This window comes from Saimiri boliviensis, chromosome 14, assembly GCF_048565385.1.
Source record: "Saimiri boliviensis isolate mSaiBol1 chromosome 14, mSaiBol1.pri, whole genome shotgun sequence".
In the NCBI taxonomy this organism is placed as follows: domain Eukaryota; kingdom Metazoa; phylum Chordata; class Mammalia; order Primates; family Cebidae; genus Saimiri; species Saimiri boliviensis.
In genome coordinates, this window is record NC_133462.1 from 2933645 (window position 1) to 2957310 (window position 23666).

A 23666-nucleotide genomic window follows, 5' to 3' on the forward strand; every position below is an offset into this window, starting at 1 on the left:
CACTGGTAATTACTTTTCTCTAAGGCAGGGAGAAGGGATCCATTTTTTTTCCCATTTAAATGCAAATGGCACCAGCTCCATTTAATGAATCGTTCAACAACTCCGCTGCCCAGCAATCTGTTATAAACTACCTTTTCATGTTTACCTACATTTGTTTCTGCATTCTGTGCAGATTGACTGTGTGTCACTGATTGACTTGTTCATCCGTGTGCCAACACGTCTTAATTATCATAGCTTTTTAATTAAATCTTCAGAGGGTTGGTCCAGTTCAATCATCATTCCTACCTCCACCTACCTGTGACCTTCGGGAGTCTCTTGGCTTGTAGTAGACCCTTCTGTTTTCCACATACATTTCGGAATTACATTTTGATACAAAAATTTCTATTGGGATTTTATTGGCATTTCACTGAATATAAAGGTCTATTTGGGAGCTTATTAACATCGGCATAATCGTAATAATTCCTGTACGAGAATGTAATGTTATCCTTCATTTTTAAGGATCGTTTATGTAAAACGGTATATCACATTCAATAAGGTTTACATTCTCTTATAAGAATTATTTCTAGTTTATATTTTTCTTGGAACGGCACAGGCATCCTTTAAAATTTAAATTCCAATTAGTTGTTTTTTTTTTTTTTTTTTCAGAGAAATACAATCAGATATTTATGTTGATTTATATTCACCAAAGTTGCTTTGAATCCTAACAATTTATCAATAGAATTAAGGGTAGAGAGTTTGCACGGATATTCAAATTATCTCAAATTTGACAATTCTGCCTCTTTCTTTCAGATGGATCGCTTTTCTTGTCCCAATGAATTGCTTTACTATGTTGAAATAATAGTGGTGATGGAGGCCTTGTCTGTTCTGTCTTATTGTCAAGGGTATTCTTTCATCATTTTCCCATCCATTATGAGATTTTTGGTTGCTTTTGCTTTTTTGGAACCCTTTACTGGGTGAAGGAAATTCCTTTATTTCCTAATTTACAAAGATACATCTAAAAGCATGACTACATGTAGACTTTTTTATATTTCCCCTCTTGCACCTCTTAAGATGCCCCTATTTTTCTTTAATCTCTTCAATATGAGGAGTTAAATTTATCGGTGCTACCCAGAGCATACTCCCTCGTGACTAAAGCAGATACCTGCGCATGGGAGTGAGTCATCAGTCAGCGTTAAAGGTCTCCAGGTGATTCCAGTAGGTAGTCAAGCAGGGACCCCTGGGTGGAGGATCTAGGGAGTGTCTCTGCAAATTCTATCACCTGTTAAACATGCCTTTGGTTGCATTCATTCCACATATATTTGTGACTTTCCTCAGGTTTGAAAGGATCCTCGCCAGGTAATGGTGTAGACTAAACGGCATATTCCCCGTATGGAGCTTATGGTATAGATGGTTATCCGAAATTGAGGTTATTGGTAGAGAAGTTATTGCCTTCTGGCACTGCCCAAATCAATTGTTTTGGAGGTTCTTGGTTAGATGCCCCATGAGCTCCAACATCATAAACCGGGTCTGGACCGTCTTCTGATCAGCAGACCCTGTTTAGTCCTGGGTGGAGAAAGACACCAGGGGCATGTGGGAAGAAACACACAGGTGCATCAGTATTTCCCTTCCATGGCGAAGGTTATCAAGAACCCACCTTAGCCAATAGAGAGGGGCATCAGCTGGCTCATCACGGGGCAGGCACAGCCTTTTTCTTCCCACTTCCGGGCTTGCTTGCTTTAGACCAGCTGGGGAGCCCTGGCGTCGGCGTTGGTGAGTTACCTTTCTGGCCGATTTGCTGCTTTGGATTTTAAAGTCTTTTTTTTATTACATTGTCACATCGGTTCTCTAGCTTTCTCTCTGGTTAGAAGCTGGAAATAATTTGGTGGGCAATAAAATGACTGAAGTTACCATGGGCAAGCCAAGCTGTTTTACCTTTTCCGAATGTACATGGGTAAACCTGTGTCGTCCTTTTTTTTTTTTTTTTTTGCAAACTTAGTTGACACGTAAAATTGTATGTATTATCTCGCTCTGTCAGCAAGGCTGGAGTGCAGCAGTGTGATCTTGGCTCACTGCAACCTTTGCCTACCAGGTTCAAGAGATTCTCCTGCCTCAGCCTCCCAATAGCTGGGATTATAGGTGTGCGCCTCATGTCCAGCTACTTTTGTATTTTTCAGTAAAGACGGGGTTGTTCCATGTTGGTCAGGCTGGTCTCAAACTCCCGATCTCGTGTGATCCTCCCACCTCAGCCTCCCAAAGTGCTGGGATTGCAGGCATGAGCCACCATGCCCGGCCACATTTATTTTTAAGGAAGCTCTGAAGCAGAGTCACTAGGCATAAAGCTTATGGAATATTCCTTGAATTATCCTACTAATAGTATAAAACACCTAAAGACTGAGAAGAGCATGATTACCTATTTCTGCTGCATTATTATCAACCCACTTAAAAAACCATACCTTAAAGAACACAGCTCGTACAACAGTGTTTAGGGAAATATGAACTGTCTGAGTCTACAAGTATCCACACTTTCTTAGAGAAACATAACACTAGAAGGAAATAAACTTGACTCCTGAACTCAGAAGCCTCTTAGAATAAGTATCAGTTACAAGGAGAGGGCTCAAGGAAAGGCAGTGGTGAAACAGAAGTCAGAGGGAAGAGTCTGGGAATTTGGGAAAGGGTTGGACTTGGTGAGGTTTAACTTACTAATCCCTAATCAAATTGTTCCCGTAGCGGGGGAAAAACACCTAGATCCAAGATTTAAAAGAAGAAAACACTTGTGTTACACGACTGTGTGTAACAGATTTACAGTGGACCCTTGAACAACACAGGTTTGAACTGCACTGGTCCACTTACGTGAAGTTTCAAAAATACATTTATTGGAAAAGTTGGGGGGAGATGTATGAGCTTGTAGATGAACCAGGCAGTCTAGAAATATTTAGAAAATGAAAGATATGTTGCATACAATGCATACAATATAGATGTTAGTCTACTTATGTATTAATTGACTGTTTATTGATAAGGCTTTTGGCCAATATTAAGCTATAAGTAGTTAAGTGTTGGGGAAGTCAGAAGGTATACATGAGTTTTTGACTGCCTGGGGGCTGGCACCACTGACTTCTGGGTCCAGGAGTCAGCTGTATTTCTCCCTCTAATACATTTGTCTAAGAAAGTGGAGTTACCGCCAGGCTCCATGGCTCACGTCTGTAATCCCAGCAGTTTGGGAGGCTGAGGTGGGCAGATTACATGAGGTTGGGAGTTCGAGACCAGCCAGACCAACATGGAGAAACCCCATCTGTACTTTTAAAAAAAAAACAAAAAACAAAAATTAGCCAGGCATTGGTGGTGCATGCCTGTAATCCCAGCTACTTGGGAGGCCAAAGCAGGAGAATCCCTTGAACCTGGGAGGCGGAGGTTGTTGTGAGCTGAGATTGTGCCTTTTCACTCCAGTCTGGGCAACAAGAGTGAAACTCTGTCTCAACAACAACAACAGCAAAAAATGGAGTTCCCTTTAGACTCAAACAGCTCATATTTCCCTAAACACTGTTATATGAGCGTTTTCTTGTGTTCTTTAAAGTATGATTTTTAAGTGGGTTAATAATATATGATAATGCACTAGAAATATTTAATCGTGCCCTTGTCAGGCTTCAGGTGTTTCTGATTTTATAGTATTAAGTAGGATAATTTAAGGAGTATTCCGTAAGCTTTATGCCTAGTGACTCTGCTTCATACGCTCCTCAAAAAAAAAAAAAAAAAAAAAAAAATGCAATGTTGAGTCAGTAAGTATATGTGTATTAAAAACTCTTATTACTTACTTTTCCCAAAAGACAAAACATTTTTTTATACCAACATTTCATGCACTCATCTGACCACATTGCGATGCTTTTTTTTTTTTTTTTAGGCAGAGTCTCACTCTGTTGTCAGGCTGGAGTGCAGTGGAGCCATCTTGGATCTCTGCAACCTCCACCTCCTGGGTTCAAGCAATTCTCCTGCCTCAGCCTCCGAAGTAGCTGGGACTACAGGTGCATGCCACCATGCCCAACTAATTTTTGTATTTTTAGGTGAGGGGGGTTTCACCATGTTGGTCAGGCTGGTCTCTATCTCTTGACCTCGTGATCCACCCACCTCGGCCTCCTAAAGTGCTGGGATTACAGGTGTGAGCCGCTGCACTGGCCTAGAGTTCTTAAATCAGTGATAACTTTAAAATCTTATCTCTTGTATGTTACCTTCATCCCTTGCTTCTGTCTACATATTATTCTTCAAAGGTCAGATACACAAAGCCCCCGAGTCACTAAACATAAAGCTTATGGAACATTCCTTAAATTATCCTATATAGTAGTATGAAATCAGAAAAATCTCAAGACAAGGGCATGATTAAATATTGCTTAAATATTAAGTCCCAGTCGTACCTTAGAAAGACTCTGTCTGGTATTTGGTTCATCTTACCAGCTTCACTGCTGGTTTCTTTATGCCCGACAGCCAGTTACAGTTGAGTATCTAGTTAGGTTTATTTCATGGTTGGAGATTAAGCAGTTTAGCTTCCAGCAGATACCTGCCATTCTCCAACATTCATTTACTCCCCCAAAGGCACTATTGATCCTTTGTTCTCTGTGTCAAAGCATTTGACATAAAACCACGGAGATGTTGCCAATCCAGTCCACTCATGTCTGATCCGATCTTCTTTCTCCCTCATTGTGATAAAATCTGAGTGAGTGGGCTGGGCACGGTGGCTCACGCCTGTAATCCCAACACTTTGGGAGGCCAAGGTGGGTGGATCACCTGAGGTGAGGAGATCAAGACCAGCCTGGCCAACACGGTGAAACCCCATCTCTATTAAAAATAAATAAATCAGTTGGGTGTGGCGGCATGTACCTGTAATCCCAATTACTCGGGAGGCTGAGGCAGGAGAATCACTTGAACCCAGGAGACAGAGGTTGCAGTCAGCTGAGATCGAGCCATTACACTCTAATGGGCAAAGAGAGTGAAACTCTGTTTCAAAAAAAAGAAAAATCTAAGTGAGTGCCTTGACTGTGTTGGGTCAAGGCTCTGGGATGGATTCTTCAGACACAACTCTGCAATCTTGACTTCTTAGGATATCAGGATTAGACTGACGTTGAAACTCACACGTATAGGAGGCTCAAGGGGTTTGGAAACTGGTCAAGCGAAAAGAGAACTGAGAGGTGGCAGGTATGCACATGCCTTTTTGGGGTGACATATTCACAGGTTTGCGTGTGGGGCACGTCCTTCACAGCAGGAGCCTGTCCCGGGGCTACAGTGTATGGGTCCCTACTCAAAAGGAGAGGAAGATGGGGAACCCCTGCAGAGGTGAGGTAGAATTGGACAGGCGACCTACATGTCTGTAGGCGATACCACTCAGCACAGTGGGGAGGCAGACCTCCTGCGTCCAGGAGCTCCAAAGGGCAGAGAAGCTTGCAGCTGGCACCTGTTGGGAGCAGTTTCGTGAGCTATGCAAAGCAGGCGGGCTCTACGTGGCTACAAATCTGCTCATCTGGTCTGTGTTTAAAACAATTGGATGCATAAAAAACTTGAGTTTGAAGCCAGTGGGCTTTATGCACTAACAGATTTCAGCCTAGAATGAACAACTCACCTAGGGGCTGCCCTGGGCTCATTTATCTAGTAATGGGACAGAATAGAGTACATCATAACTTAGATTTCTTTTCAGCAGCATACAAGACCACACACAGCCTATTTGCTTATTATGATAATGGTTGTATCTTCATAGGAGGCCTTATAGATATCCCATAGAGCAGGCGTCCCCAGACTTTTTACACAGGGGGCCAGTTCACTGTCCCTCAGACCGTTGGAGGGCCGCCACATACTGTGCTCCTCTCACTGACCACCAATGAAAGAGGTGCCCCTTCCTGAAGTGCGGCGGGGGGCTGGATAAATGGCCTCGGGGCCGCATGCGGCCCACGGGCCGTAGTTTGGGGACACCTGCTGTAGAGAGTCCTTACAGGTATCAATGACATACCTTCAAGGAGTATAGTCGTTGTAAATACTGCCAGTTGCCATACAGATTCTTTTATCATAGAGGAGTTTCATATACAACAGCATATCTTGTAAGAGACCCTAAGAGTAGATTTCCAGTCAGTCCAGGGGTGACACTCACTTTCAAAAGAAACTGTTTCCCTCCAAAGTTCCTGTATGACACCCAACTCCCAATCTATATGCCATTTGCTAATCAGGGATGACTTTCACAAGAAGAACATTCCCTTCTAACACCACTGATGCTCTACCTTAATAGAGCCTAGGAGTTGGCCAGGATCAATGCACAAGGTCATTGTCCTAGAAATAAAGCGTTCAGACCTGTGGTTGATGGCCTATCAGAAAGGCGCTTCTGTCACACCACGGGAAGTTTCTGTGATGTCAGCTTTGAATGAATTGGCATTACCGTGTGGTTTGATTGCCTGATTCCCCGTCTGTTTTTTAGATCTCGTCCTTCTTCTTCCTCGAAATCCCTTCTCTGAAGTCTGCCTTCCCTGGAGAAGTAAGATGGCAGAACCGGACTCTACTGACTGGGACCTGCTGTGGTATCTAGAGAGTCTTAGTGACAGGGAATTTCAGATTTTTAAGAATTATCTGCAACGCATGATTTATGACTTGAACCTGCTGAAGATTCCACAGATTAATTCAGAGACACCAAAGGAGCAACTGCCTGCCTTGCTGGCCATCTCTTACGAGGGGCAGCACGTGTGGAATATGGCCTTTAGCATATTTGAAAGGATGCATAAGTACAGTCTTTGTCAGAGGATCACTGACAGACGAAACCGTGAGTGGGGTGCTGAGAAGCGTGCGTAGAGATCGGGGGTACTTCACAGGAAGCTTGGTGATGGGCTTTGTTTTGTTGTTTATTTGTTTTCCGGTAGGGTTTTGGGAAACGGGCAGTGTTGGATTATGTGAATAACTTCTTTAGTGGCGGTTTCTAAAATTAGGGTGCACTCACCACCTGAACAGTGTACACGGTACTCAGTTTGTCATCTTTTACCCCTCACCCCCTCTCACCCGTCCGCCAAGTCCCTGAAGTCCAACGATTCATTCTCATGCCTTTGCATTCTCACAGCTTAGCTCCCGCGTATGAAAACACGCAATGTTTGGTTTTTCATTCCTGAGTTATTTCATTTAGAATAATGGTCTCCAGTTCACACAGGTTGCTGCATATGCCATTACTTCGTTTCTTTTTATGACCGAGTAGTAGTCCTGTGCGTGCACACATGCGTGCGTGTGTGTGTGTGTGTGTGCGTGTGTGTGTGTGTGTGTGTGTGTGTGTAGTCACAGTTTCTTTATCCACTTGCCGATTGATGGGCATTTGGGCTGGCTCCATACTTTTGCAATTGTGAATTGTGCCACTATAAACATGTATGCAAGTATCTTTTTTGTATAATGACTTTTTCCTCTGGGTAGATACCAAGTAGCGGGATTTCTGGATCAAACGGTAGTTCTACTTCTGGTTCTTTAAGGAATCTCCACACTGTTTGCAAGGTGTACATTCCCACTAGCAGTGTAGACGTGTTCCCTTTTTACCACATCCACTCCAAGATTTACTTTTTACATTTTATTTTTTATTATGGCCATTCTTGCAGGAGTAAGGTAGAATCATATTGTGGTTTTGATATGCATTTCCCTGATCGTGAGTAATGTTGAGCGTTTTTTCATATTTTTATCTTCTCAAGGACTATAGGATATTGGCCATTTGTATATCTTCTTTTGAGAAGTGTCTATTCACGTCCTGGCTCCACTTTTTGATGGAATCGATTAGCTTCATGGTTTTGATATGTGAGTTTTCCATACCTAAAGAACCAGTCTTCAGACCTGGAAGTCACATGAGGACTGGGGATGGATTGGATGTGGGTCACATCCTGTCTTATGACTTTCTGATTCTACCTTTATTTTCTGCTTTTAGGCTAACTAGTTTATATGAAATTAGCCAGCCAAAGGATTAGACTCGAAGAAAATACTTATGCTAGAGCAGATTTCCCAGCATGGAGCTCTGTCCTAGAACGATAAAGATCTAGCCACAGAAAGGTAGGGAGCTCTGTGTAAAGATCCTGGAGAGTTAGCATCCTGGGTGCCTCCTAAGCAGACCATCCGCACTGGCTCATTCAGCCTCTTGCTGAAGGGACTACTGTCCCCTAACTGGTCATATGGAGAAAAAGATTTCGGGTTGTGTCCAGTCCTAGATACAATCACGTATTCCCGTTGGAAAACCGAATCCCTGAGGGGTTAAGAGAACTTACCAAGATCGTAAATCGAGTCTGAAGTACCCTCGACCCTTGTCCACCTCTCACCTTATTTGTTTTAGGCCTTGAGCAGCCTGAAGCCATGTTTTTTAATTTGTCTCTAGTGATAAGAAAAAAAGAAGGATGAGGAAGGGGCTTTACTGGCAGAACCAGAAACAAGGCAAGAATGCATGACTGTATTCTCTCCACGTGACTATCTTTATTTTATTTTATTTTTTAGACAGTCTCACGCTGTCACCAGGCTGGAGTGCAGTGGCGCGATCTCATCTCACTGCAACCTCTGCCTCCCGGGTTCAAGCGATTCTCGTGCCTCAGCCTCCTGCGTAGCTGGGACTACAGGCGCCTGCCACCACACCTGGCTAATTTTTTGTATTTTTAGTAGAGACAGGGTTTTATTATGTTGGCCAGGCTGGTCTCGACCTCCTGACCTCAGGTGATCTGCCCACCTCAGCCTCCCAAAGTGCTGAGCTTACAGGCATGAGCCACCGTGCCTGGCTCTATCCATTGTTTATCTTCTAGGCATCTAGAAAGACTTACAGGGACAAGCCAGACAGGTACTAAAAATGTACAAAGTAGCTGCCAGGTCTAGATAAAATATATTGCAGCAGGAGCGGCCGCGGGGAAATAGATCTCTTGAACACCGAATAAAGGAGGGAGGAGTTTATTCGGCCGGGAGACCAGGCAGTAATTTGTCGAAAACCCAGCTCCTCTAACAAAGGAAGGTTCTGCCTTTATATAGGCTTATACTTCAGATGTTACACGTGGAAGAATCTTGGGTTCATAGATTTAGGACTCACACGTGAAAAGGTTTTGGTTTACAGTTTCAGGAATCACATATGAAAGGGTTCCGGTTTACAGTTTTAAGACTCACATGTGTTAGCTGGGCATGGTGGCACGTGCCTGTAATCCCAACTACTCAGGAGGCTGAGGCAGGAGAATTGCCTGAAACCAGGAGGCGGAGGTTGCGGTGAGCCGAGATTGCGCCATTGCTCTCCAGCCTGGGTAACGAGTGAAACTCCGCCTCAAAAAAAAAAAAAAAAAAAAAAACTCACATGTGAAAAGGTTTCTGGTTTGATCTTGTTTTAAGTAAAAATAGTACCTTCTGGAAACTTTCCCCAAGGCCTAGCCTGTCACCTACAGGAAGGTAAAACTGGAGGCACTCGTGGGTCAACCTTTTCTTCTATTGAAATGCAGCATGACAGTCAAAAGGGGAAGTTGATCTGAGAAGCCTGGGTCTCCCTCTTCAATATGTTCAGACTTACTGCTGTCCCTGAACTGGTCATATAGAGAAAGAGATTTCAGGTTGTCTCCAGTCATAGCCTAAAACAAATAATTGACCATCTGCTAAACTGCTGTTGGTTAATTGATCATGGTAGTGAGACTCCAGTGTTACCTGACCTTCGGATGCAATGAGAACCCAGATCTGGAGTGTCTGCCTCTTTAACATTTAGTTGTTGGCAACTATTTCACATTGTTTAAATGGCTTAAAACTTAAAACCATCTCGTGAGCCAGGTCCAGGTTTGGTCCCAGATTTAAACCTCTAGCAGAAAATGAGAAGACATAGAGTTTGAAGCAGAATCAGGTGAGCAATAGGGAAATTTGGCTAGCATATCTCACTCGCCCACCTTATTCGAAAGCTGAAAGCTGCTTTTTCATTTTTCACATCTTCTCGCATACAAATTTACAACCAGAAAAAAGTCTAATACCTACAGCATACAGTATTCAAAGAATACCACAAAAAAGAAACTAAAGTCAGCTGGAATCCCATGTCCTGGAGCTATAGCCAACATTAATAGCTATTGCCCTCCGGAACTTTCCAGTCAGACACAAATGTGTAAAAATAAAGTTGGGCCAGGTGCAGTGATGCATGCTTGTACTTTGGGAGGCTGAGGCAGGCGGATTGCTTGAAGCTGGGAGTTTGAGACCAGCCTAGCCAACTTGGCAAAACCTCAACTCTACAAAAAAAAAATTGCAAAAATTAGCCAGGCATGGTGGCACATGCCTATAATCCCAGCTACTTGGGAGGCCAAAGTGGGAGGATTGCTTGAACTCTGGAGGCTGAGGCTGCGGTGAGACGTGATCACGCCACCGCACTCCAGCCTGGGTGACAAAGCAATACCTGTATCCAAAAAAAAAAAGTCACACTCTATGCTATACTCAGGCCCATTTTGATTTACCGAATTTCCACATAAGCATTTTCAGATAGAAGCTTAAAAGCATCTTAAGCCATCCCCATTCTGCGGCTGCTTCCGAAGGAGTAACGATTTATCGGTTTTCATAGATACCCGTCCAAGGTTTTCACCAATGAGTTACATCAACATACCTAGATGGGACAATTTGGAAGGGAGAAGCAATCTCTAATGGATAAAGAGGTGATACTGTAAGGCAGGCGTGAGCTATTGAAGTCCTGTTGGAGAACCCAGTGTGTTGTTTTTCCTCGGTGAGTCGGGGAGCCACATCCACCTCGCCCACTGCTGGCAGATGCTCTTCTCGGGCGAAGAGTCCACTGTTGACCTCTGCGATTTGCTCAAAGGTCGATAGCTTCCATTTACCTGAGGGTGAGGCCCTAAGCCCAGTGGAGAGTGGATGGTGACGGGCCGGTGCTTCAAATAACACTTGCTATTAACTGCTTCCTGGACAGGGTCAGTGGCAGGAAAAGGAAGCCAAACCCAAGAACGCGCTCTGCTTGACGCTGCTCAGACACTCCCTTGGTTAAGGGCACAGACAGTGAGTTACCCACACTGGCGTCTGAACCCCAGTTGTGTTTAATCGATTCAGAACCTTGGCAGAGCTGCTTTTGATATGCCTTTTCATGTCAAGCGATACAGGCTCAGTGTTTTAATAACTCAAGAAAGCAGGGTTCCTTAAACTGGTCATTCCAACAAGCAGCGGATATGTGCAATGAACAAGTCCAGAGATCTGCAGGGATTTCTGTTAAATAAGTGTGCTTCAGCTCTTCTAGTCACACACACAAGTAACTGGACGGTAATGCTGATTCACTTCTCCCACTGGAGTAACTCTTTCACGATCTATACGTATCCCGTAACGCCGTGTTATAAACCTCAAATATCTATGACAAATCTTGTTTTTAAAAGATCATTTCAAACCATACCTTCAAAATGTAACTAGAATTAATGTTTAACTCCTACACATCAACTAGGTTATTACTAGCAGTAGGTTTGGCAACGTGACTTCTAAATTATTTTTATTTGAATGTTCAAATTTAAAAGTCAACTGAGATGAAAGAAATTATACTATAGATCTTTAATTTTTGTGGGTACATGTCAGGTATGTATATTTATGGAGTACAAGAGATGTTCAAGCATGCAATGTGTAATAATCATACCATGTGAAATGGGGGATTCGCCCTTTCAAGCATTTATCCTTCGTGTTCCAATCCAATTATACTTTTATTTTACGATGTATAATTACTGACTATATGTCACTCCATGCTATCAAATACTAGGTGGGTTTTTTTTTTATACTCATTAACCAACCCCACCTGCACCCCATCCCATACCCTATTACCCTTCCAGACTCTGGTAACCAGACTTCTATCTTCATGCGTTCAGTTGTTTTTGTGGTGTCTTACGTTCCCACAAATAAGTGAAAACACGTGATGTTTGTCTTTGTGTGTGTGGCTTGTTTCATTTAAGGACCACCAGTTCCGACTATGTTGTTGTAAATGACAGGAACTCACACTTCTTATGGCTGAAGAGTACTCCATTGCCTATATGTACCCCACTTTCTTGCTTCCAAGTCTTGGCTTTTGTGAACACAGCTGCCACACACATGGTACTGCAGACATCTCTTTGATAGACTTATTTCCTTTCTTTTGGGTATATACTCAGTAGTGGGATTGCTGGGTCCTCTGGTAGCTGTATTCTTAGGTTTCTGAGGAACCTCCAAACTGATCTCCACAGTGGTTTTACTAACTTTCCCACTGAGAGTATATGAGGGTTCCATACTTACCTGGCGAGGGAGATACCGTGATCACGAAGGTGGTTTTCCCAGAGTGAGGCTTATCCAGTGCACCCCAGATGTGCTGGCCCCTCCAATTTCCCCAGATGTGGCAAACTCCACTGCGTAATTTGTGATAGTGGGGACTGCATTCATGCTTTCCCCTGGATAAAGAAAAATAAAAATTTTTAAGAGTGTATGAGAAGCCGGGCGCGGTGGCTCAAGCCTGTAATCCCAGCACTTTGGGAGGTTGAGGCGGGTGGATCACAAGGTCAAGAGATCGAGACCATCCTGGTCAACATGGTGAAACCCCGTCTCTACTAAAAATACAAAAAAAAAAAAAATTAGCTGGGCATAGTGGCGTGTGCCTGTAATCACAGCTACTCAGGAGGCTGAGGCAGGAGAATTGCCTGAACCCAGGAGGCAGAGGTTGCGGTGAGCCGAGATCGCGCCATTGCACTCTAGCCTGGGTAACAAGAGCGAAACTCTGTCTCAAAAAAAAAAAAAAAGAGTGTATGAGGTCTCCCTTTTCTCTCCAGCCTCTCCAGCATCCGTTATTGTGTGTCTTTTGGATATAAGTTATTTTAACCAGGGTGAGATGATACCTCACTGTAGCTCTGATGTGCATGTCTCTGATCAATAATGTTGAGCACATTTTCACATGCCTGTCTGCCACTTGTAAATCTTGTTTTGAAAGATGTTCAAGTCTTTTGTACATTTTTGATGAAATTATTAGACTTTTTCCTATACAGCTATTTGAGCTCCTTCTATGTTCTGGTTATCGGCTCCTTTCAGATGGGTAGTCTGCAGATATTTTTTTCCCATCTATGGGTCATCTCTTCACTTTGTTGATTGTATCTTTTGCTGTGCAGAAGCTGCTTGATGTGATCCCATTTGTCCATTTTTGCTTTGATTGCCTGTGCTGTGGGGTGTTGCTCAAGAACTTTTTGCCCAGAACAATGTCCCAGAGAGTTTGCCCAATGTTTTCTTGTAATAGTTTCATAGTTTGAGGTCTTACATTTAAGTCTGTGATCCATTTTGGTCTGACTTTTTTATATGGCAAGAGATAGGGATCTAATTTCATTCTTCACATGAATATCTAGCTTGGCACCTGTGTCAAATCAGTTCACTGTTAATGGGTAGGGTTTTTTTTTTTTTTCTGTGTTCTCTATTGTGTTCCATTCATCTATGTGTCTGGTTTTTTTAGTGTAATTTTTTTAAATTGCATTTTAGGTTTTGGAGTACATGTGAAGAACATGCAAGATTGTTGCACAGATACACTCGTGGCAGTGTGATTTGCTGCCTTCTTCCCCATCACCTATATCTGGCATTTCTCCCCATGCCTTCTCTCCCCAACTCCCCACCCGCCACTGTCCCTCCCCTATTTCCCCCCAACAGACCCCAGTGTGTGATGCTCCCCTCCCTGTGTCCATGTGTTCTCATTGTTCATCACCCGCCTATGAGTGAGAACATGTGGTGTTGGATTTTCTGCTCTTGTGTCAGTTTGCTGAGAATGATGGTTTCCAGGTTCATCCATGTCCCTACAAAGGACACAAACTCATCGTTTTTGATGGCTGTATAGTATTCCATGGTGTATATGTGCCACATTTTCCCGGACCAGTCTATCATCGATGGGCATTTGGGTTGGTTCCAGGTCTTTGCTATTGTAAACAGTGCTGCAGTGAACATTCGTGTGCACGTGTCCTTATAGTAGAACGATTTATAATCCAAAGGATTGTAAATTGCTCTGCAAATCCTCATCCCTGGGAGAATGGCCTGGTAGCTCTCTTAAACACCACACTGCCATCTACATCTCTATACACAAAGGCAGCTCCTAGCACCCAGTTTAGTTTCTTAAGGGTTGCAACAGAAGTCCCCAGCAAGTTAGAGGCAGGAAAGACAAAAGATTATAAATCGTTCTACTATAAGGACATGTGTCTGTTTTTATGCCAGTACTATGCCATTTTGTTTATTTTAGCTTTATAGTATAATTTGAAGTCAGGTAATGTGATTCCTCCAGTTTTGTTCTTTCAGCTTAGGATAGCTTTGGTTATTGTGGATCTTTTATGGTGCCATATAAATTTTAGAATTATTCTTCCCATTTCAGTGAAGAATGTCATTGGTATTTTGATAGGGACTGAATTGAATCTGTAAATTGTTTTGGGTAGTCTAAACATTAACACTCAGTTATTTTAATCCATCAACACAGAATACCTTTCCACTTCTTAGTGTCCTCTACAGTTTCTTTCATCGGTGTTTTATAAGCTTTCCTCAGAGATCTTTCGGTTTTTTGGTTGAGTTAATTTTTAAGTATTTAATTTTATTTGTAGCTATTGTAAATGGGATTACTTTGATTTTTTTTTTCCCAGGTTGTTCACTTTTGGTGTATAGAAATGCAGAGAGAGAGAGAGAGAGGGAGAGAGAGTGAGAGAGAGAGAGAGAGAGAGAGAGAGAGCGCGAGCGCATGCACGCACATGCATTTGTGTGTATTCTACATATCCTGAAACTTTACTGAATGTTTATCAGTTCCATAGGGTGTGTGTGTGAGAAATGCAGAGAGAGAGAGAGAGAGAGAGAGAGAGAGAGTGAGAGAGAGAGCGCACATGCACGCACATGCATTTGTGTGTATTCTACATATCCTGAAACTTTACTGAATGTTTATCAGTTCCATAGGGTGTGTGTGTGTGTGTGTGTGTGTGTGTGTGTGTGTGTGTGTGTGGTATGTTTCGATTTTGCCCAAATACAAGATCATATCACCTGTAATCAAGGATAACTCAGCTTCTCCTGTTCCCATTTGGATGCCCTTTATTTCTTTCTCTCGTCTGATTTTTCTAGCGAGTACTTCTAGTACTACATTGAATAACGGTGGTGACGACGGCTATCCTTGTCATGTTTTCAATCTTAGAAGAAAGGCTTTCAGCTTTTTACCATTCGGTATGATACTAGCTGTGGGTCTGTCAGTCAGCTTTTATCATGAAGTATGTTTCTTCTGTACCCACTTTTTTTTGTACTTTAGGTTCTGGGGTACATGTGCAGATCACGCGGGATTGTTGCAGAGGTACGCACATGGCAAGGTGGTTTGTTGCCTTTATCCTCCGCCCATCACCTATATCTGATATTTCTCCCCATGTTATCCCTCCCCATCCCCCCACTCCCCAATGTCCCTCCCCTAGACCCCCACCCAACTGACTGCATTGTGTGATGCTCCCTTTCCTGTGTCCGTGTGTTCTCATTCTTCAACATCTGCCTGTGAGTGAGAACATGCAGTGGTTGGTGTTCTGTTCTTGTGTCAGTTTGCTGAGAATGATGGTTTCCAGATTCATCCATGTCGCCACGAAAGACATGAACTCACCATTTTTTATGGCTGCGTAGTATTCCATGGTGTATGTTTTTGTTCTGTTTTCTAGGAGAATTCTCCAACTTTACCCTCCTATGTTTAAAATTAATGTTTAAAATTAATGTTTGTCCAGTCTATCGTCAATGGGCATTTGGGTTGGTTCCAGGTCTTTGCTATTGTGAGCCTCTGCACCTGGCCATCCTCTACCGTTTTGATATGTTTTCAACATGCCTTTGACTTTCAGTGGACTTTTGCAGGTAGGAACCTTAACAAGTGGAACATTTAGCAGGGTTGTTGCCTGAAATAACGGTAGAAAATCCACATTATGAACTTGAAAATCAGGAGATTTGGGGGAAGAGTAAAGACGTATCCTGGTGGTGGTGGTGGTGGTGGTGGTTTCACTCATCATAAACGGTGACAAGGAAGAAATGCACTAAAGAATAAACTCAAGGTTTTAAACTAAGTTGATAGAAAATACAAAGGTCCTTGACAGACTTTTCTGACCACAACGTGTTCTCAAGAAAGAGCTTCAGGGTCAAAGGATAGTTGTATTTGAAATTGTTTGAGGAACTTCTGCGTCATTTTCCATGATGACTCCTGTAATTGACAGCCCCACGAACCATACACAGGGCTTCCCTTTTCCCCACTTCTTCAGCCACGCTTACCTTTTGTTGTCCCGATAATTTCCATCCTAACAGGTGTGACGTGAGGATCTCACTGTGATTTTCATCTGCATTTCTGGCTCGTGATGCTGAAAACCTTTTCATCCCCTCTCCTTTTGGACCTGTCATTACATGTATTTTGCAGTCGCCCCTGGATGTCGTATCACAGTTCCCTGATGGCCTGATTGGTTTTGTGATTGTGTTTCCTCTGTTTGTAAGGCCAGTGCTGTTTCCTCATCCTTTCTTCTGCTGTGTGCCATCTGCCAATCAGCCATTCCAATGAATTCTTTGTTTTGCAGAGTGAGTATTTTAAGTTAGGGAGCGTCCATCTGATTCGTATACTCTGTATACATAATATATTGGGTATATATACGTAATAGATTAAGAAACATAGAAAATTCTTTCTAATTGCAAAAGCTGGGTCATATGTACATATGCTTCTCTTTCGTTTTTTAAATTTTGCTTTTGACAAATAGCTCTGCATAATTATAGGGGACAGTATGATGTTTTGATATGCTCCAATGTGCAATGTTGACATGAAGGTAACAAATGCCTTATCTCGTACTTATTCTCTTACGTGTGTGTGTATGTGTGTGTGTGTGTGTATGCATGTGTGTGTATATGTGTACACGTATGTGTATATGTGTATGTGTGTATGTGTGTATATATGTGTGTGTATGTGTGTCTATGTGTGTGTCTGTATGTGTGTGTGTATGTGTATGTGTGTGCATGCATGTATGTGTATATGTGTATGTGTGTATATATGTGTGTCTGTATGTGTGTGTGTGTGTGTGCATGTATGTGTATATGTGTATGTGTGTATGTGTGTGTGTGTATACATATATATATATAAAAATCTCAAACTGGAACGTCTCTGTATGGCAAAGGAGATGAGTGAAGAGACCCATGGATTAGGAGAAAATATATTGGTAAACTATGTATTATATGGAGCTAATATCCAAAATATGTAAGGAACTCAGTAACAAGAAAATAGATAACCTAATCAATAAATTGGCCAAAAAAAACCCACCCTAAATAGACATCTTCCAAAGATTCTTTTCCTGATTATGAATCATAATTCATAATCAGGAACCATACTCATCATCATCATCACAGTTTTCTGCTTTTTTGAATCTGAATTTTTTACTGTTTGCTGAACATCGCATATAAAAACAGTAAGGAGAATGCCCTGTGTCTGCCAGGTTGTTCAGATGTGTTAAATCGGGCCTTTGCAGCCATGTAGTCTTGAGGGTGGGATCAGGCCCGTGCGTGTGTCAGGCTCATCTCCACTGGGGCAGGCAGGTGTGTCACATTCCAGTTAATCCAGGTCCAGCACGCCAGCCCTACTGTTAATCATTAGCTAGCTTTTATTTATCCCATCTGCGTTCTCCCTCTTCTGCCTGCCCCTGCCCCAGGGATAAAAACATTTTCAGGTATCTGCTCATGAAAGAAGAAGTAATTCCCCTCTGGGGATTCACTTATTTAGGCTCATTTCTGTATCATACCTCTATGATAGCTTTCTACTTATGTCTTACTATTTTTTGTTTTGTTTTTGTTTTTGCAGTGTGTCACCTTGTCTATTCTCAAGGAATAAAACTCCCTGTACAATAATTTTTTTTTTTTTTAGATGGAGTTTTCGCTCTTGTTATCCAGGCTGGAGTGCAATGGCGCGATCTCGGCTCACCGCAACCTCCGCCTCCTGGGTTCAGGCAATTCTCTTGCCTCAGCCTCCTGAGTAGCTGGGATTACAGGCACACACCACCATGCCCAGCTAATTTTTTGTATTTTTAGTGGAGATGGGGTTTCTCCATGTTGACCAGGATGGTCTCGATCTCTTGACCTTGTGATCCACCCACCTCAGCCTCCCAAAGTGCTGGGATTACAGGCTTGAGCCACCGCGCCCAGCCTACAATAAATTTTTTCAGTGTATTTTATTGCACATTAGGTTCTGGGGTACATGTGCAGATCATGCAGGATTGTTGCATAGGTACATACATGGCAGTGTGGTTTGCTGCCTCCATCTCCCTGTCACCTATATCTGGCATTTCTCCACATGTGATCCCTCCCCAACTCCCTACCCACCACTGTCCCTCCCCATTCCCCTCTAACAGACCCCTACAATAAATTTTAGCTTTATTCCATATATCATTTCATTTATCTTATGTAGTTCATTAAATGGTCAGGATTTAAGTAATGATATGCATAAACCAGAAAACAGAAGGAGAGATGAATGTGCACCTGATGACTGATGGGCAAAGATGTAACAGGTTAGCCGCTTCGAGGTTAATTCATGCCAGGAAACCATCCCTGAACTCAAGGAATTCCCTCAAAGGAAAAGCTGGGTGTGAAACTAAGCATTCTAACTGAAGGCTACGTAAAATGCTATGGAACCCCAAAAAGGAAGAAATATGTCCCTGATGCCAAGTAAATGAGAGGGATGCCCTTGAAGGATAACGAGCAATGCTTAAATAGACGTCTGTTCCATTGTATGGGTGAATAGGTTTTATTCAACCTTTTTCCTTTAAAGCAACATGGGCTGGGTGCAGTGGCTCATGCCTGGAATCGCAGCACATTGGGAGGCCAAGGCATGTGGATCACCTGAGGCCAGGAGTTTGAGATCAGCCTGGCCAACATGGTGAAACCCCGTCTCTACTAAAAATATAAAAAATTAGCTGGGCGTGGTGGTGCATACCTATAATCCTAGCTACTCGGGAGACTGAGGCAGGAGAATCGCTTGAACCCGAGAGGTGGAGGCTGCAGTGAGCCAAGACTGCACCACTGCACTCCAGCCTGGGCAACGGGGTGAGACTGTTTCAAAAACAAATAAAGCAATACGATAGTAAATATCCTTGTACCTATATCTTTGTGATGAGTAGTAGTAAGTAAAAATTTCTACCATACTTTTTCTGTAGACATGAAAATAAGGTAAAACTGATTTTACATCTTTTTTTTTTTTTTTTTTTTTTTTTTTTTTTTTTTTTTTGAGATGGAGTTTTGCTCTTGTTACCCAGGCTGGAGTGCAATGGCGCGATCTCGGCTCACCGCAACCTCCGCCTCCTGGGTTCAGGCAATTCTCCTGCCTCAGCCTCCTGAGTAGCTGGGATTACGGGCACGCGCCGCCATGCCCAGCTAATGTTTTGTATTTTTAGTAGAGACGGGGTTTCACCATGTTGACCAGGATGGTCTCGAACTCTTGACCTCGTGATCCACCCGCCTCGGCCTCCCAAAGTGCTGGGATTACAGGCTTGAGCCACCGCGCCCAGCCTGATTTTACATCTTAAACTTTTAACTTCGCGTTTCTTTCTGCCCTGTACATGCTGGCTCAGGCAACAGCGAAGCATGCAAAGCTCTCATGAGGAGAAAATTCACGCTGCAATGGGAAAACCGCATTTTGGGAGAATTTCATTATAAATTTTTCTCTGACGTGGCAGCGGATGTGTTCTACGTAATTCACTTAGCCTATGATCCTACCAGCCGTTACTCAGCAACGGATCTCAATGTGTTCCTGATGGGAGAGAAGGCTTCTGGCAAAACGATGATTCTAAGAATGGCCGTGACACGGTGGCTCAGCGGTGACATGTGGCGCGACACGATCTCGTACATTGTTCCCCTCACTGCTCACGAAATAAACCAGATGACTAACATCAGCTTGGCTGAGCTGATCGCCAAGGACTGGCCCGACCGCCAGGCTCCCATCGCAGACATCCTGTCTGATCCTGGGAAAGTCCTTTTCATCCTCGAGGACTTGGACAACGTAAGATTCCAGTTAAACATCGACGAACACGCTTTGTGTAGTGACAGCACCCAGAGAGTTCCAATTCCAGTTCTCCTGGTCAGTTTGCTGAAGAGAAAATTGGCTCCGGGTTGCTGGTTCCTCATCTCCTCCAGGTTCACGAGTGACGATGTCATAAACATGTTCTGGAAAAACACGGATATCTTCACCACCTTGCATCTCTGTAATGGGAAGAGGGAGGTGTATTTTAACTCTTTCTTTAGTGACCGCCAGAGGGCTTTGGCAGCCCTCCAACTTGTTCACGACAACGAAATGCTTACGACTCTGTGCGGAGTCCCCATCTTATGCTGGATCACGTGCTCTGCCCTGAATCAGCTGAGGGTCAAGGAGGAGCAGGATCTCAAACGCTGCTGCCAGACTCCCACGGATGTGCATGCCCACTTCCTTGCTGGTGCGTTGACATCAGAGGCTGGACTTACTGCCAATCAGTATCACCTAAGCCTCCTCAAACGTCTGTGTGCGCTGGCTGCGGGAGGACTGTTCAAAAACACCCTCAATTTCAGTGGGGAAGACTTCAGCTACGTCGGGCTCACTGAGGCCGACGTCTCCGTGTTGCAGACCTTGAATATTCTCTTGCCAAGCAGCACTCATCAAAACCGTTGCAAATTCATCCACTTGATTCTCCAGGAGTTCTGTGCGGCCGTTGCGTATCTGATGTCAGTACCTCCCTGCCAGCTCCCCTCGGGCACGAGAGAGTATAAAGAGAAGAGAGAACTATACCGTGACTTTAGTCAAGTGTTTGCTTTCGTTTATGGCCTTCTAAATGAAAACAGGAGAAAGATTCTCGAGACATCCCTCGGCTTCCAGCTACCGAGAGTAGATGCCTTCAGGCAGTACTCAGTGGCATACATGAAACGTCTGGGCCAAGGCACGGAAAAGCTGACGAACCACGTGTCTTTGTTTTACTGTCTCTTTGAGAATCGGGAGGAAGAATTTGTTAAAATGACTGTGGACCCTTTGCAAGAGGTTACCGTTTACCTTCAAACCTACCAGGATATGATGGTCTCGTTATACTGTCTGGAGCACTGCCGTCATATGCAGACGCTTAAGTTGAGTGTTCAACGCATGTTCGAAAGCCAAGAGCCAACTGTGAGGCCGACTGCAAGGTGAGTCTTTAAAAAAAAAAAAAAAAATCCTCTTTCCTGTTTTGCTGAGACCTGCCCAGCTCTAGCTGGTTGATCAGAACAAGACAAACTCGGGACCATAATGAACTCGGTTTCCAACCTAGCGTCTAATCAGACCAGTGACTTCAGTGTCCCTGCTTCTGTTTAAACTGAAAGTTTGAGTTAAACCTCAGCACTGCTGACCCCTTGGGCCAGCCCATTCTTTGTGGTGAGGGTCTATCTTGCGTGTTGTAAGTGGCTTACCAGAATCTCTGGTCTCTCCTCTGGCCAGTAGCATTTCCTTTTCTCCAGCTGTGACAGCAACAAAAATCTTCAGACATAGCCAAATGTCTGCTGGAGGGCAGACGTGCCTCGTTGTGAACCAGTGGTTTGACCTAATTTCTTCAGATCTGTTATATAGGTTAAAGAGAAATAAACCTTGCACCGTTACATTACAGGAGTGTTCATGGTAGCACAAAACTTGTGATACGTATTTTTAATAGGACGCTTTAAAATATTTAAGCTCACATCTAAGGGCCCTGCACTCTGCTGTATCTTACCTAAATATGAAGTCACCAACTATTTCAGTGGGTCTGAGTATTGAGTTTTCATGGTTGATCCTCCTTTATTTCTTGCTGCCTGGTATTAAGTCTGAGTGACATCACAGGCACTCTCAAAAGATACTTTAATATACATGTTTCTTAAATTGCTGGAGTTGAATCAGTTCTATCGGAAAACTCGATTTTTCTTCCATGTAGTCAAATGAAGAGCCTTGTCTACTGGAGAGACATCTGCTCTCTTTCTTGCACAATGGAGAATCTCCAGGAGCTGCATCTTTTTGACAGCGACCTTAATAACCTTTCAGAAAGGATCCTGTCTAGAGCCCTGGAGCATCCTAGCTGTCGCCTTCGTACACTTAGGTAAGCACTATATCAACCTCTGCCTTCGATGTTCCCCCAGGCAGAACAGTGATCTCTCTTTCTTTCTCTGGGAGAAGACAATATACAAAACCCACTTTCAGGTCAGGCTCATCAGGGCCGAGGCTCCTTCTGTACTTCTCTCCCATCTTTAGTGTATCTGTGATAAAGATGACCTTGGGCCACGATGACGCTGGGGTCCCAGCCAACATGGCTGCCTTCAAGGCAGGAAGCAACAGAAGGAAGAAGGAAAGGTTTATCTCTAAGCTTCAGGAGCTTCCTTGAGGGAGCTTTTCCAGAGCTCTTTCTTGTATCACTTCTGCTTGCATCTCATTGGCCTGTTTATCTTGTCCTCACACAGCTTCATATAACTGCCAAGGGGGACTGGGAAAATAGTCTCTTGCAATCAGGAAGAAACAGTAACAATTGGAGTTATCTTAAGGAAGAAAGCCGAAATGGGTCCGTGTAGGAGTCTGGCAGTTTCTGTCCTAGGGAGGCATTAGAATCAGGTGAAAAGCAGCTGCACTTGCTCAAACAGTATTTATCTGAGTATCTGAGTTTACGGTAGCTCGACAGGGACTGTCACTAAATTATTCAGCACACACCAACATATATGATGTTCTTAGGATTCTGGAAGCCCAGGAGTTAGCTTTATTTTCGTTCAAGAAGAATGCTTACTTGGAAATGTTAGTCTAAGCACTTGGGATATATCCAAGGGGAAAAAACACAAATGTCCTTGCTTGGCTATCTGATGAGACAGAGTATAGGAAAGCATAAGAAGTGCGTGCATTCAAAAGTATTTTAGGGTAAGAGTGCTATGGGGAAAAGAATGGCAGGGACAGGTGCCTGAGTGGGTATTTGGGGGTGTGGAAGGGTACAGGCTGTGGTAATAAGTTCCACAGAGAAAGTGGGATTTGAACAAAGACTTGAATGAGGTGAGAGAAGAAATCAAAGAAACAACTGCTGGTGGTTCCCGGGGATGGGAGAGACGCGTGAAACAAAGGCTTTGTGTTCAGAGGCCTACGTGGTTAGACCAGTGTGAGAGGTGTCAGGGAAATGGCTCAGAGGTGTGTATGGCAAGATCGTGGTGTTGTAAGCCAGCGTCGGGACTGGGTTTTCTGGAGTGAGGTGAGGAGTTTTGAGGGGTTTGGGGCAGAGATGCCATAATTTATAGCTTGCATTTTAAGAAACTCATTCTGGATACTGTGTTTAAAAATGGCCAATCAGGGAGCAAGGGCAGAATCTGAAAGCTCAGAGGAGGCTCTTTCTTGGTGTTTTCCAGATGAAGATCGACGGTGCTTCTGAGGATGTGAGTTGTTTTTTGTATGTGGTGTGAAGAAGGCGTTGTTTGTCTTCTGTATGTGACTAGTCGGTTATCCCAATGCCATGTATTGAAAAGGGAGCCCTTTCTCCATTGCTGATTTTTGTCAGCTTTGCTGCAGATCAGATGGTTGCCGTTGTGTGCCCTCACTTCTGGGATCTGTATTCTGTTCCACTGGTCTCTGTGTTTGTGTACCGGTACCATGCTGTTTCGGATACCACAGCCTATGTATCGTTGGAAGTTGAGTGGTGTGATGCCTCCAGCTTTGTTCTTTTTGCTTAGGATTGCCTTGGCTATTGGGGCTCTCTTTTGGCTCTATGTGAACTTTAAAATAGTTTTTT

At 43.5% G+C, this 23666-nt stretch overlaps 1 protein-coding gene and 1 non-coding gene across 2 annotated transcripts in view; both read left to right on the forward strand.

The window, feature by feature from the left end:
* The first annotated feature begins 6486 nt into the window (after nucleotides 1-6486).
* The window catches only part of NLRP11 (NLR family pyrin domain containing 11), a 32843-nt gene continuing 15663 nt past the window's right edge, over nucleotides 6487-23666 (forward strand). The window contains exons 1-3 of the mRNA XM_003944051.2: nucleotides 6487-6763; nucleotides 19518-21090; nucleotides 21846-22007. Of these exons, the coding sequence (XP_003944100.1) occupies nucleotides 6487-6763; nucleotides 19518-21090; nucleotides 21846-22007 (2012 nt within the window). The remainder of the gene's footprint in view (nucleotides 6764-19517; nucleotides 21091-21845; nucleotides 22008-23666) is intronic.
* LOC120362917 (U1 spliceosomal RNA) lies at nucleotides 12197-12359 on the forward strand. Its single transcript, XR_005578707.2, has one exon. It is a non-coding gene; the product is annotated as a U1 spliceosomal RNA (small nuclear RNA).